Source organism: Miscanthus floridulus, chromosome 8 (genome assembly GCF_019320115.1).
Source record: "Miscanthus floridulus cultivar M001 chromosome 8, ASM1932011v1, whole genome shotgun sequence".
NCBI lineage: Eukaryota > Viridiplantae > Streptophyta > Magnoliopsida > Poales > Poaceae > Miscanthus > Miscanthus floridulus.
The window spans coordinates 29,740,113-29,752,360 of NC_089587.1; the positions used below are offsets into that span (position 1 = coordinate 29,740,113).

At 44.4% G+C, this 12,248-nt stretch overlaps 2 protein-coding genes across 3 annotated transcripts; one reads left to right on the forward strand and one right to left on the reverse strand.

Moving 5' to 3' along the window:
- The first annotated feature begins 837 nt into the window (after positions 1-837).
- Positions 838-2,991, forward strand: LOC136476080 (nuclear ribonuclease Z-like). Of its 2 annotated transcripts, none has more exons than XM_066473758.1 (6): positions 838-1,392; positions 1,505-1,600; positions 1,703-1,816; positions 2,030-2,098; positions 2,180-2,254; positions 2,780-2,991. In XM_066473758.1, the coding sequence occupies exons 1-6, from the start codon at positions 880-882 to the stop codon at positions 2,852-2,854; spliced, it is 942 nt and encodes a 313-aa protein (XP_066329855.1). In that variant the 5' UTR covers positions 838-879; the 3' UTR covers positions 2,855-2,991. The 2 variants fall into 2 exon arrangements, with proteins under 2 accessions (XP_066329855.1, XP_066329856.1); XM_066473759.1 differs by having other exon boundaries at positions 2,030-2,091.
- Positions 2,992-3,104: 113 nt separating this feature from the next.
- LOC136476079 (pectate lyase-like) lies at positions 3,105-5,094 on the reverse strand. The gene is made up of 3 exons (XM_066473757.1): positions 4,753-5,094; positions 3,747-4,650; positions 3,105-3,673 (listed from the first exon to the last, which is right to left on the reverse strand). Exons 1-3 carry the CDS (start codon positions 4,959-4,961, stop codon positions 3,455-3,457), a joined length of 1,332 nt encoding a protein of 443 aa, XP_066329854.1. The 5' UTR covers positions 4,962-5,094; the 3' UTR covers positions 3,105-3,454.
- Between the last annotated feature and the right edge of the window lie 7,154 nt (positions 5,095-12,248).

Consider the following 12,248-nt stretch of genomic DNA (forward strand, 5'->3'; position numbering starts at 1 on the left):
CGAACGCTGCGACCTCGGCGCCGCGCGGTACCAGTACAAGTACTAGACGACGACGGCAGCACAATGCTAGCGGAGATGGGGACTGGGACAGGGACGGAGACGGGGAGGAGCAGGCATGCCATGGCGGCTCTCTAGGTCCAGCCGCCGCTTGGGCGCTTGGCCAAGCTCCTCTGCCTCTACCGTTGAAGAAGAAGCAGGGGCAAAACGGGGAAGAAAAGAGGCCGTTAAAAAAAATTGGCAAAAAAATACTCAAAGGGCATTCCAGCGAGCGTGTCCAGTTTCATAATGGCAAACGAACGAATATCTTTTGCGGGATGACAAAAACGAGCCAAGCCCACATTTCATAATGACAAAATTCCAATTATCTCATAGGCCACTACGACCATCTGCGAGGCTGATCCATTTAACGTGGCACTTACAGGCTGATTTGAGGATGGGGCAGCACGATACGGTGGCGTGTTGGGTGGCCTTAGCACTATATTGGCCCCGTTCGCTGGTCTGAAACTTGACTAAAACTGGCTGAAAAACATTGTTCCGGCTGAATTATTGTGACAGAAAAATACTGTTCCGGCTAAAAAAAAAAGTCGAACAAACCATTTTTAAGACAAACGAACGAGCCATCGAGGGACTTGTAATGAAAATTTACTGGAGATACTCTAACTATTCATTTATTTCCCTGTCCCTATCTCATTCCGTGTATTCCAGTATCCAAACGACAGCTGAAGTTTCACTGATGATGACCCTTGTGACCATGTCTCCCAAATTGGAACCGAACACGGGGCTTCTCTAGTAATAATTATAAAAAAAGGGGTTTCTCGCAAACAGTGCCACCTCCCTCCAAAACCTTCTCCCCCTCCCCTCGCCGGCGGCGGCGACGACATGGCGAAGGGCGGTCAGTCTGCGGCCTCTTCGGCGGCTGAGGCCGAGTTAGCGGCGGCGACTTCAACCTCCGCTTCCACACCCGCCCCCGGGCGGCCGAGGGCGACGCAGCAGCGGCTGGAGATCGAGGGCTACCGCGTGGAGGGCATCTCCATCGCGGGGCACGAGACCTGCGTCATATTCCCCTCCCTCAACCTCGTCTTTGACATCGGCCGGTGCCCGCCGTTCGCCGTCTCGCAGGACTTCCTCTTCGTATCCCACGCGCACATGGACCACATCGGGGGCCTCCCGATGTACGTCGCCACGCGGGGCCGCAAGCGGATGCGCCCGCCCACCGTCTTCGTCCCCGCCTGCCTCGCGGACCTCGTGCGGAGGCTCTTCGACGTGCACCGCGCCATGGACCAGTCCGACCTCGACCACAAGCTCGTGCCGCTCGAGGTCGAGGAGGAGTACCAGCTCACCAAGGACCTCAGGGTGAGGGCGTTCAGAACCTACCACGTCGTACCCAGCCAGGTGAGGGCGAATGGAATTTCAAACTCTGTCGATTCTGCGTGCTCTTGAATGATTTTGAGAATTACTTCTTACGATGCTTTCATGGATTTTGAATCGTGTGATGTGTGTGTAGGGGTATGTGATATACAAGGTGAAGCAGAAGCTCAAGGACCAGTATGCTGGCCTCCCTGGGAAAGAGCTCAGTAATCTCAGAAAGTCTGGAGTAGAGGTTTGTCTGCCCTGTTGGATGTTGAAATCAAACTTGAGTACAATCTAGTAGTATAGAATTATTGATGTGGTATGCACTTTTCAAACAATTCATGGTGCACAGATTACGAATGTAGAGTCAACACCTGAGATTGCTTTCTCTGGAGATACAATGTCAGATTTCATCCTTGATCCTGATAATGCAGATGTGTTGAAGGCAAAGATTCTTGTGGTCGAGGTATGCCTTCTTATCGGTTATCACTTCGTGATTAATTTGTTGTTGTTGGCCTGTTGTTGCTCTTCAGCTTGAGAAAGGGGAGGTTACTTTGTCAGAGTTTATAATAATATGTCCTGTGCTGAATGTTATATATCTTCTGTCAATTTTTTTTTACCTGTTTTGGGTTCTGACCTGTTCCTATGTTTAATTTACAATGTCCTCTGTAAATTTCAGAGTACTTTTATTGATGACTCCAAATCAATTGAGGATGCAAGAGAAAAAGGGCACATTCACTTGTCTGAGGTTATTCCAAATTCTGTTCATTCAGTTATTAACATTCACCCTTCATATTTAACCTAAACTTTATGTTGACAATGCATGCAGATTGCGAGTCTGTCTGACAAGCTTAAAAACAAAGCTATTCTACTGAATCACTTTTCAAATCGATATACTGCTGAGGTGAGCTAATATATAACCATTGCTTCAATTATCTCTGCTGAAATGCTATGTCCAGTTCAATAATGTTTTCATGTTAATTATTACTATTACTACTATTGCATATATTATTTCCTTTCTCAAAAAAAAATTATATCATGTACCCCAGTTTGTTTGGGACAAAAAATCTTTGTTGTTACGTTTGAGCCCATTTTCACTACTTTTAGTTGACAACTCATAGTTATGATGCTTAGTTTCCACCAGTTCTATTTTTTAATTGAAATAGCTTCACATGTTCACAACGCAAGCATCTCTTTCCTACTCTGAAGTCTGAAGTTGTACTTATAATGAAGCACAATATGTTGATCTCTTTTCTACTCTCCTACAATCAAGACAATATGTCAGTTTGTTTGCTTCCTCGGACTCTGAGAAATTTTCTTATATTTGTTGTGCATATTTTGCAGCTAAACCGCCTTAATTCTTTGCACCGTTTACTCAGAGTAATATATTCCAAGAAACTAAATCTTATATGACTGCTCTGTTTTGCAGGACATTGATGCAGCAATAAATAGGTTGCCACCATCTTTCCGAAGCAGAGTCTATGCATTGAAGGAAGGCTTCTAGAGAAAGACATGGAGCCAGAGTTCAGCAATGAAAACTTTTGGATCAGGTCTTTTGGATATTTTCACTATATGAATCCTTTTGGCCTGTGCTCTTTGTGTGATGTCACTGTACCATCCATCTGTCAAATTTACGAGTTTGTTTCATCGGTACTCAATCCATGCTTCACACTCACGAGATTATATTAAACGAATGAAATGTGAAAAGAAACTCTGGAGCAGACCCTTTTAATCTCTTGTAGAACAATACAATATATAAATATTATTATGTTATTTTAGAACAATCGCAAACAGAGGTGCTTCATGTTATACAACCTGTATATGTATACAGATACACCTGGGATAAAAGGAATCCCTAGTTCCTCTGAAAAATTAAATGACCAAACTGTAGTGTAGTGTAACAATTCCACAAAACAAAACTTCAAGGCAAACGTAGATTAGCAAAACGACGACCTGGCTACCCTCCATCCTACGTGGATGTCCTTTGCTTTCTTCCATGAGGAGAGGATATACCCCTCGTTGCAAGAAACACAGAGCGACAAGCTGTCAGTACTTCACCCCGGGCATGGCCGGCCATGGCGGCAGCTGCATGCGCCTCAAGCTATCAGCACGGCTTGCCCGTGCAGCAGGACAATGTGCCGGAGAAGCGGGTGAGCCTTGTGACGTAGGTGCCTGGCTTGGGCTTGACCCACTCGTTCCCGTTGATCTTCCTGGGGACCGCGCCGCCGGACGGCTCGAAGATGGCGCCGTTCATGAACAGGTCGTCCTCCGTGTGCCACACCCAGTTCTTCCACTCGCCCTCTTCCGCGTAGTGCTTGGTGATCTGCAATGTATCGGTGCTTGGTGATGTGCTCAAACAAGAAACGAAACGAAACGAATTGATGTTACCCACGCACCACTTTGGCGGCGATGTTGGGTGGTGCAATGTATCGGTTGCCCTGGCTGATGATGGTGGGCGCCTTGCCGCCGCCGATGGCGTACATGAGCCAGTGCGTGTAGTCGTTGTTGACGACGTGGAAGAATCCCCACCGGCACCTGGGCATCCGCTGCACGAGCCCCCTGCCGAAGTGGTTGAAGGCGACGGTGATCTGCATCATCTGGTCCTGCGGGTACGAGTCGCTGGCGCCGAACAGCATCACGTCGTTGTGGTTGGTGAAGTGGCAGTTGGAGATGGTGATCCCCGTGGAGCTCTGCACCACGTCGATGAGCCCGTCCTCGCAGTTGGACATGGAGATGTGGTCGATCCACACGTTGGTGGCCTGGAACAGCGAGATGCCGTCGCCGTCGGCCTTGGTGCGGGACCCGACGTGCGTCGGGGAGTCCCGCATCAGCCCGCCCATGGAGTGCACCACGTCGTGCACGTGCAGGTTGTGGATGATCACGTTCCGAGACAGCTGCACCGTGATCCCGGCGCCGTTGGCGATGTGCACCTGCGCGCCGCGCCCGTCGATGGTCTTGTCGCTGCTCACCAGCAGCTCCTGCGACAGCTGGATGATCATGGACCGGGCGAAGATGATCCACAGCGGGCCGGGCTGGATCACGCCCCACCGGAGCGTGCCGGGCCGCGGGTTCACCACGTCGCCGTCGCTGGGGTCCGTCACGATGTAGATGGGGCCGCCGAGGCCGCCGGTGGTCGCGTGCCCGAACCCCCTGGCACACCGGGCCAGACGGAACCGGTCCGTCGCCCAGTCGTTGCGGCAGCGCCAGCACTTGTCGATCGGGTTCGTCGCCCGGCACGGGCCCGTCGACCTCTTGTGCTTCCGAGGCATCTCCCGCATCGCACGCCGCGGGCTGCTAGCTCTGCAGTGCATGCGTGTACACATTGCATGAAATGACACGGACGGCGGATGAACAATAAGGGATGGATGCTAGGAAAGGATGAAGGCCGGGGTGCATGCATGCCTGTGCACGGCGACGTTGAAGCTGTTGGTGACGTTGTACGGGTCGGGCCTGTACGTCTCCCTCACCGACGCCTCGGCCAGCTCCTTGCGCTTCTGCCAGTGCTCGTCGAAGTCGCCGATGTTGGCGCTCGACATGGCGGCGGACGCCAGGAACGCCGCGGCGACGAGGAGAAGGGAGCCGGGCCGGCTCCACCGGAGCTTCGTCTCCATTATTGTATGTATGGGCTTTATTTCACCTTTATTATTGGTACAAATGCATCTGTGTTCTTGGAAGAGCTAGCAGGGTTCTTCTTTTGTGGTGAAATTGGTGCTTCGAGCGAGAAAGGAAGAACCCAATTTTTCGCGTGGATGGGAGAAGAGGGTAATATAAGGAGGGAGACGTGGTATTATTAGAAACAAGGTGAGCCGAGGCAAGAGGCCAGCCACACACCAAGTAAGAAAATGCTGTAGTCGTAGGTATTTCTGTGTGTTTGGCGCAAGGTTGGTGATAGAGAGGAGTTTTCTCGCTTGTACACGTGTAGAACCGCCAAGAGAAGACACGTACACCACTATTTTCTATTCTGGTCATATCCAAAGAGAGGGGATGCATGTGACACTGGAGTAATTTTGCTTGGAACTCGATCGAAAGCATGTAAACTAGCTACCAACATGACCCAAGCAAATTGATTAGCAAGCTACAATTGATTTGCATTGAAAGTGTTAATAGATATAACACATATCGATCCACCATTTTTTTAGGGTGTCCATTTCTAAATGAAGGACTGAACAGGTGATCAAGAGGCACAAAAATCGATTTTATGAGATAGCCCATTTAATTCATTGATAAAATATCGTCTAAAAATGAGAACCGTTTTTTGAGGTGGACCTGCTAAAAGTCCCACCTATATTAATTGAGACCAGCCCGCTAGCAAACATGCAGCCCGCTATGAACCTCGGACTATATAAAAGAGGGTGAGAGAAACCCTAGCCACCTCTCACTCACTCTCCACCCCGTGAACCGTTGTATACCTCTCTCTCTCTCTCCTCTCTCTCTCTCTCTCTCTCTCTCTCTCTCTCTCTCTCCTCCCGCCCATCACCCTCTATTAAGGCCTCATTAGTGAAAAGAAAGTAGCAAGTGTGCATCCACCCTTCTCATTAGGCTTGTTGTTGTCAAGTGAGAGTTCTTGATTGTTACTCTTGGTGATCTCCATCACCTAGACGGTTTGGTGGTGATTGGGAGTTTGTTGAACATCTGGCGGAGCTTGTGGATGACCCAACTCAAGTTGTGAGCGGTTGTGGGTGATTCACCGCGACGGAGTGTCAAAGAATCAACCTGTAGAGAGCACTTGATCCTTACGCGGATCAAGGGGGCGCTACACCCTTGTGTGGTGCTCCAACGAAGACTAGTGGGGAGTGGCGATTCTCTGATACCTCGATAAAATATCGCCGCGTTCCTTCTTCGCTCTTTACTTTAAACATTTACATTTGAGCAATTCAATTCTTGTCTTTACATTACTAGAATTGCCATGCTAGAGTAGGATTGAAATTTAGGGTGCTAAACTTTTGTGCAATAGATCAATAGAATCACATTCTAGGCACAAGGGGTGAAGTGGGCTAAGTGTAGGGTTTAATTATTGCAAAGAATTTTAGAATTAGCCCAATTCACCCCCCTCTTGGGCATCTTAGTCTTTTCAATTGGTATCAGAGCCTCGTGCTCACGTATTTAGGCTTATCCGCCTAGAGAAAGATGTCTCACGGGGATGGACCTCCTCCTATCTTTGAGGTAGATGATTTTCCTTATTGGAAAATTCACATGAAGACGTATTTAGAAGCTCTAGATGTTGAAATTCTTAGAGCCGCCTCTCAAGGTTTCCCAAAGCCTAGGGATCCCACACATCTTCAAGGCGATGAAGTAAATTATGAGAAATGGAATGCAAAGGCTAGAAACACCATCTTTAGAGGTCTTTGCAAAGATGTGTTTAACCGGATGAGGAACCACAAGGAAGCCCATGCACTATGGTCGGACATTTGTGCGCTCCATGAGGGAACAAAGAGTGAGCATGAGGAATGCTATCATCTTATCATGAAAAAGCTTAATGCCTTTGAGATGCTTCTGAAAGAAAGTGCTAATGAAATGTACCCACGCTTGAATGTTCTTGTAGAGGAAGTCAATGGGCTTGGACTCACTCAAATGCAACCATCCGATGTTGTAAGAAAAATCTTGAGTGTCCTTTCCATTGACAAATATAGACATATTGTGACCGTGCTTCATCAAGGTTATCTTTCCACCACTACACCAACTCAAATCTTGGAAAAGATCAACGCTCATGAGATGTACATGCACATCACACCCTAAGATGGCTCATCCTCTATCAAGAAGAAAGACAAAGACTTGGCATTCAAGGCTAGCCAAGAGAAGGGCAAAGCAAGAATTGAGTATGAAAGCTCAAGTGATGATGAAATTGATGATGCAAGTCTTGCTCTCATGCTGAGAAGAACCGCCAAGATGCTTAAGAAGCTAAACAAGAACGGCGTCAAGTTTGATGGCAACAAAAAGAAGTTCTTCACTAGAAATAGAAGGAAGCCAATCTCAGAGATGGATTGCTACAATTATGGAGAACTTGATCATCTAGCTCATCAATGTCCCAAGCCCAAGAAAGACAAGTACAAGAAGAAGTACAAGGGCAAGAAAGATGACTCAAGTAATGAAGATGAAGATGAGAAGAAGAAAAACAAGCCATACAAGAAGAAGGATGGCAAGAAGAAGGACTTCCATAAGAAGAAGAAGAAGAAGAATGGCAAGGCATACATCGTCCGTGATTGGCTCACGGATATTGATTCATCAAGTTGCTCATCCGATGATGATAGTGAGAATGAGAAGGTGGACGCTATTATGATTGACTCTTCATCATCTTCACCAACACCACCGCCATCATCCTCCACACACCTATGCCTTATAGCCAAGGGTGAACGAAAGGTATCAAATGATGATGAAAGTAGTGGTGATGAAAATGCTTGCAATGATGATAGTGATAGTGATGATGAAGAATTTGAATCACCTTCATATTATGATCTTGTTAAATTGCTAAATCAATACACTAAGATCATTAGAAAGTCAAGAGCTAAGAATGAAAAGCTAGAACTTAAGAATGATTATCTTTTAGCTAAATGTGACATAGCGAAAAAGGCTAGTATTGAGCTTAGAGAAGCAAATGATGCTATGTCATTCAAACTCAAGGAGCTCAAATCTTCTAAGAAAGAGCTTAAAGATAAACATGATAAACTTGAGGGGATACACAAAGAGCTCATCACTAGCTACAACATACTAAAAGAAGAGTATACCAACCTCAAGGTTAATCATGATAATCTTGTTATCTCTCATGAGTTTTTATCCAATGAGCCACATAATGCTAACAACGATATTGTTAAGATTGATATAGCTACATCATGTGATGATTTGATTATTGAGAGCATTAAGCAAGGTTCTAGTAGCAAAGGTAAGCAAGTGGTTGAGTCTGATGACTATAATGAGTATGTCAAGATCAAGAATGAGAATGAGAAGCTAAAGAAAGATCTTGAGAAGCTATCAACCACCAACACCATCATGATAGAGAACTTTGACCATGATAGTGATCTAGCTCTTGAGAATGAGAATCTTAAAGAAGAAAACAAGAGACTCAAGAAGGAGAAGAATCATGATGAGCTCAAAGAAGAGAACAAGAAGCTCAAGCTAGAAAAAGAGCATCTCAAGACCGGGTTGAGCAAGTTTACAAGAGGACAACATCTTCAAAGTGAGCTACTCATGAACACCGTCATGAAGATGGATAGAAGTGGAATTGGATACTTGGCAAATCAAGAGAAGAAGGCTCAAGCTCAACAACAACATAAGTCAAAGCCAAAGCCAAAGAGGTGTTTTGAGTGTGGACAAGAAGGCCACTTTGCCCATGAGTGTCAAACTCCACCACCACAACCCTTGCCCAAACATGCTAGACCCTTTGCTTTCAATGCTCATCACATGTTTATTAAGGACTCTAGTGGAAAAATAAAACTTATATTCTTAGGACCTCCCAATGAGAATAGGCCTAAGAAAATTTGGGTTACAAAGTCACTTATAGAGAAAGTCAAGGGCCCTCAACAAGTTTGGGTCCCTAAACAAGCTTGATCTCTTGTGTGTAGGTGAATTATAAGACCGGTGGAAGTCATTGGGTAATTGATAGTGGTTGCACATAACATATGACCCGTGATCCTCATATGTTCACCTCACTAGATAAAGAAGTAGATGGCCAAGAAAGAATTACATTTGAAGATAATTCAAAGGGCAAAGTCAAAGGATTGGATAAAGTGGCAATATCAAATGATCATTCTATATCAAATGTGCTATATGTTGCTTCCTTGAGTTTTAACTTGCTATCCATTGGACAATTATGTGATCTTGGCTTTCAATGCTTGTTTACCGAGAAGGAAGTGGTTGTATCTAAGAAAGATGATGATCAAGTTATATTCAAGGGTTTTAGATACAACAACCTATATCTAGTGGATTTCACCTCTGAAGATTCTAACTTGAAGACATGTCTATTCACCAAAACATCACTTGGGTGGCTATGGCATAGAAGACTTGCTCATGTTGGAATGAGTTCACTCAAGAAGCTTATGAAGAATGAATTGGTGAGAGGGTTGAAGGATGTGAAATTTGAGAAGGACAAGCTTTGTAGTGCATGTTAAGTCGGCAAACAAGTCGCAAACACTCATCCTATAAAAGCTTTCATGTCAACAACAAGAGTGCTAGAGCTCTTTCGCATGGACTTATTTGGACCAACAACCTACAAGAGTTTAGGAGGAAATCTTTATTGTCTTGTGATTATTGATGACTACTCAAGATATACATGGGTGTTCTTCCTTCATGACAAGACTGAGGTTGCTACACGCTTCAAGAAGTTTGCCAAGAGAGCACAAAATAAGTTTGAAGTAAAGCTCAAGAAGATTAGAAGTGATAATGGAAGAGTTTGATAACACAAACATTGTAGCCTATTGTGATAAAGTTGGGATCAATCATGAGGTCTCTGCAACATACACATCTCAACAAAATGGTGTAGTTGAGAGAAGGAACTGGACACTTATCACTCTTGCAAGAACAATGCTTGATGAGTACAACACACCTGAAGCTCTATGGGTGGAAGCTATCAACACCGTATGTTATGCATTCAACTGCCTATTCCTTCAAAAGTTTCTTGGCAAGACACCTTATGAGTTGCTCAATGGGAAGAAGCTGGACGTCTCCTTCTTTAGGGTGTTTGGTTGCAAATGCTACATCTACAAGAAGCGGCAACACCTAGGAAAGTTTCAAAAACATTGTGATATTGGTTTTCTTGTTGGTTACTCATCAAAGTCCAAAGCATATAGAGTATTTAATCATGTCACCGGCTTGGTTGAAGAAACATATGATGTGGGATTTGATGAATCTAATGGCTCCCAAAGAGCACATGAGAATCTTGATGATGTAGGTGATGAACCATTGAGGAAGGCTATGAAGAACATTTCGGTTGGAGACATCAAGCCTAAAGATGATGAAGATGATGTACAAGTGATTAATCCACCTTCTTCATCAAATGTGCTACAAGATGGTGATAAAGATGGGAGAGTAGAAAATAAAGATACTCATGTCTCTCATGATCAAATGGTGGCACAAGCACAAGATGTTGATGCTCCACAACCTTCCCCTCAAGTGATAGATAGAAGAAATTCACCTCTACTACAAGCTCATCCCCAAGATCTCATCATAGGGAGTCTATCAAAGGGTGTAATGACTCGATCTCAAAAACTTGCTTCTTTTATTAAACATCACTCTTTTGTCTCTTGTGTTGAACCTAAAAATGTAGAAGAAGCTCTTTAAGATTCCGATTGGATAAATGTCATGCATGAAGAGTTGAATAACTTCACCCGCAATGAAGTTTGGACTCTTGAAGAGAGACCACAAGGTGCAAGATTCATTAGAACAAAATGGGTGTTCCGCAACAAGCAAGATGATTAAGGCATTGTTGTGAGGAACAAGGCAAGACTAGTTGCAAAGGGGTTCTCTCAAGTTGAAGGGTTGGATTTTGGAGAGACCTTTGCACCGGTTGCAAGACTTGAAACCATTCGTATCCTCCTTGCATATGCATCGCATCATGAAATGAAACTATATCAAATTGATGTTAAAAGTGCATTTTTAAATGGCTTCATAAATGAACTAGTCTATGTTGATCAACCTCCCAGGTTTGAAGACCCTAGATATCCTAATCATGTTTATAGGTTGTCCAAGGCGCTATATGGGCTTAAGCAAGCCCCAAGAGCATGGTATGAATGCCTTTGGGGTTTCCTCATTGAGAAGGGCTTCACTATTGGGAAGGTCGACACCATACTATTCACCAAGAAGCTTGATGGAGAGATCTTCATTTGTCAAGTATATGTTGATGATATCATCTTTGGATCATCAAATGAAGATTCTTGTAAAGAGTTTGGTGAATTAATGTCAAAGGAGTTCGAGATGTCTATGATTGGAGAGCTTGCATTCTTTCTTAGTTTTCAAGTCAAGCAAATGAGAGAAGAGATATTCATCTCTCAAGAAAAATATACCAAAGATCTTCTCAAGAGGTTCAATATGGACGAATGTAAGCCAATCAAGACACCAATGTCATCTAATGGACATCTCGACCTAGATGAGGGAGGTAAAACGGTTGATCAAACTCTCTACCATTCTATGATTGATAGCTTGTTATATTTAACCGCATCTAGGCCCGATATCATGTTTAGTGTATGTATGTGTGCTAGATTTCAAGCTAATCCTAAGGAAGCTCATTTGATTGCTGTTAAAAGAATCCTTATGTATCTTAAGCACACATCAAGCATTGGCCTTTGGTATCCCAAAGGAGCTAGATTTAAATTAGTTGGCTATTCTGATTCGAATTATGCCGGTTGCAAAGTTGAAAGGAAAAGCACATCTGGACGGTGCCATTTGCTTGGTAGATCACTTGTGTCTTGGTCCTCCAAGACGCAAAATAGTGTGGCTTTGTCCACCGCCAAAGCGGAATACATTGCCATGGGTACTTTTGTGCACAAGTACTTTACATGAAGCAAAATTTGCTAGACTATGGTGTAGTTCTAGAAAAGGTACCTCTTTTATATGATAATGAGAGTGTGGTAAAGCTTGCTAATAATCTGGTTCAACACTCTCGCACCAAGCACATAGATATCCACCATCACTTTCTTATAGATCATGTTGCTAAGAATGATATATCATTAGAAGGTGTAAGGACCGGGGATCAATTAGCGAATATCTTTACTAAACCACTAGATGAGGCTACATTTTGTCGATTGAGGAATGAGCTCAATGTGCTTGATTTTAGTAACTTCACTAGAAAATGAGCTTGTGTTGTCCCTTGCATTGCATTGTAATATACAATATGTTTAATTTTTGGTAATGCATTTAGAGCTTGTCTAACATGGTTAAGATAACCACCGGAAAGCGTGTGAAGAAGCTTA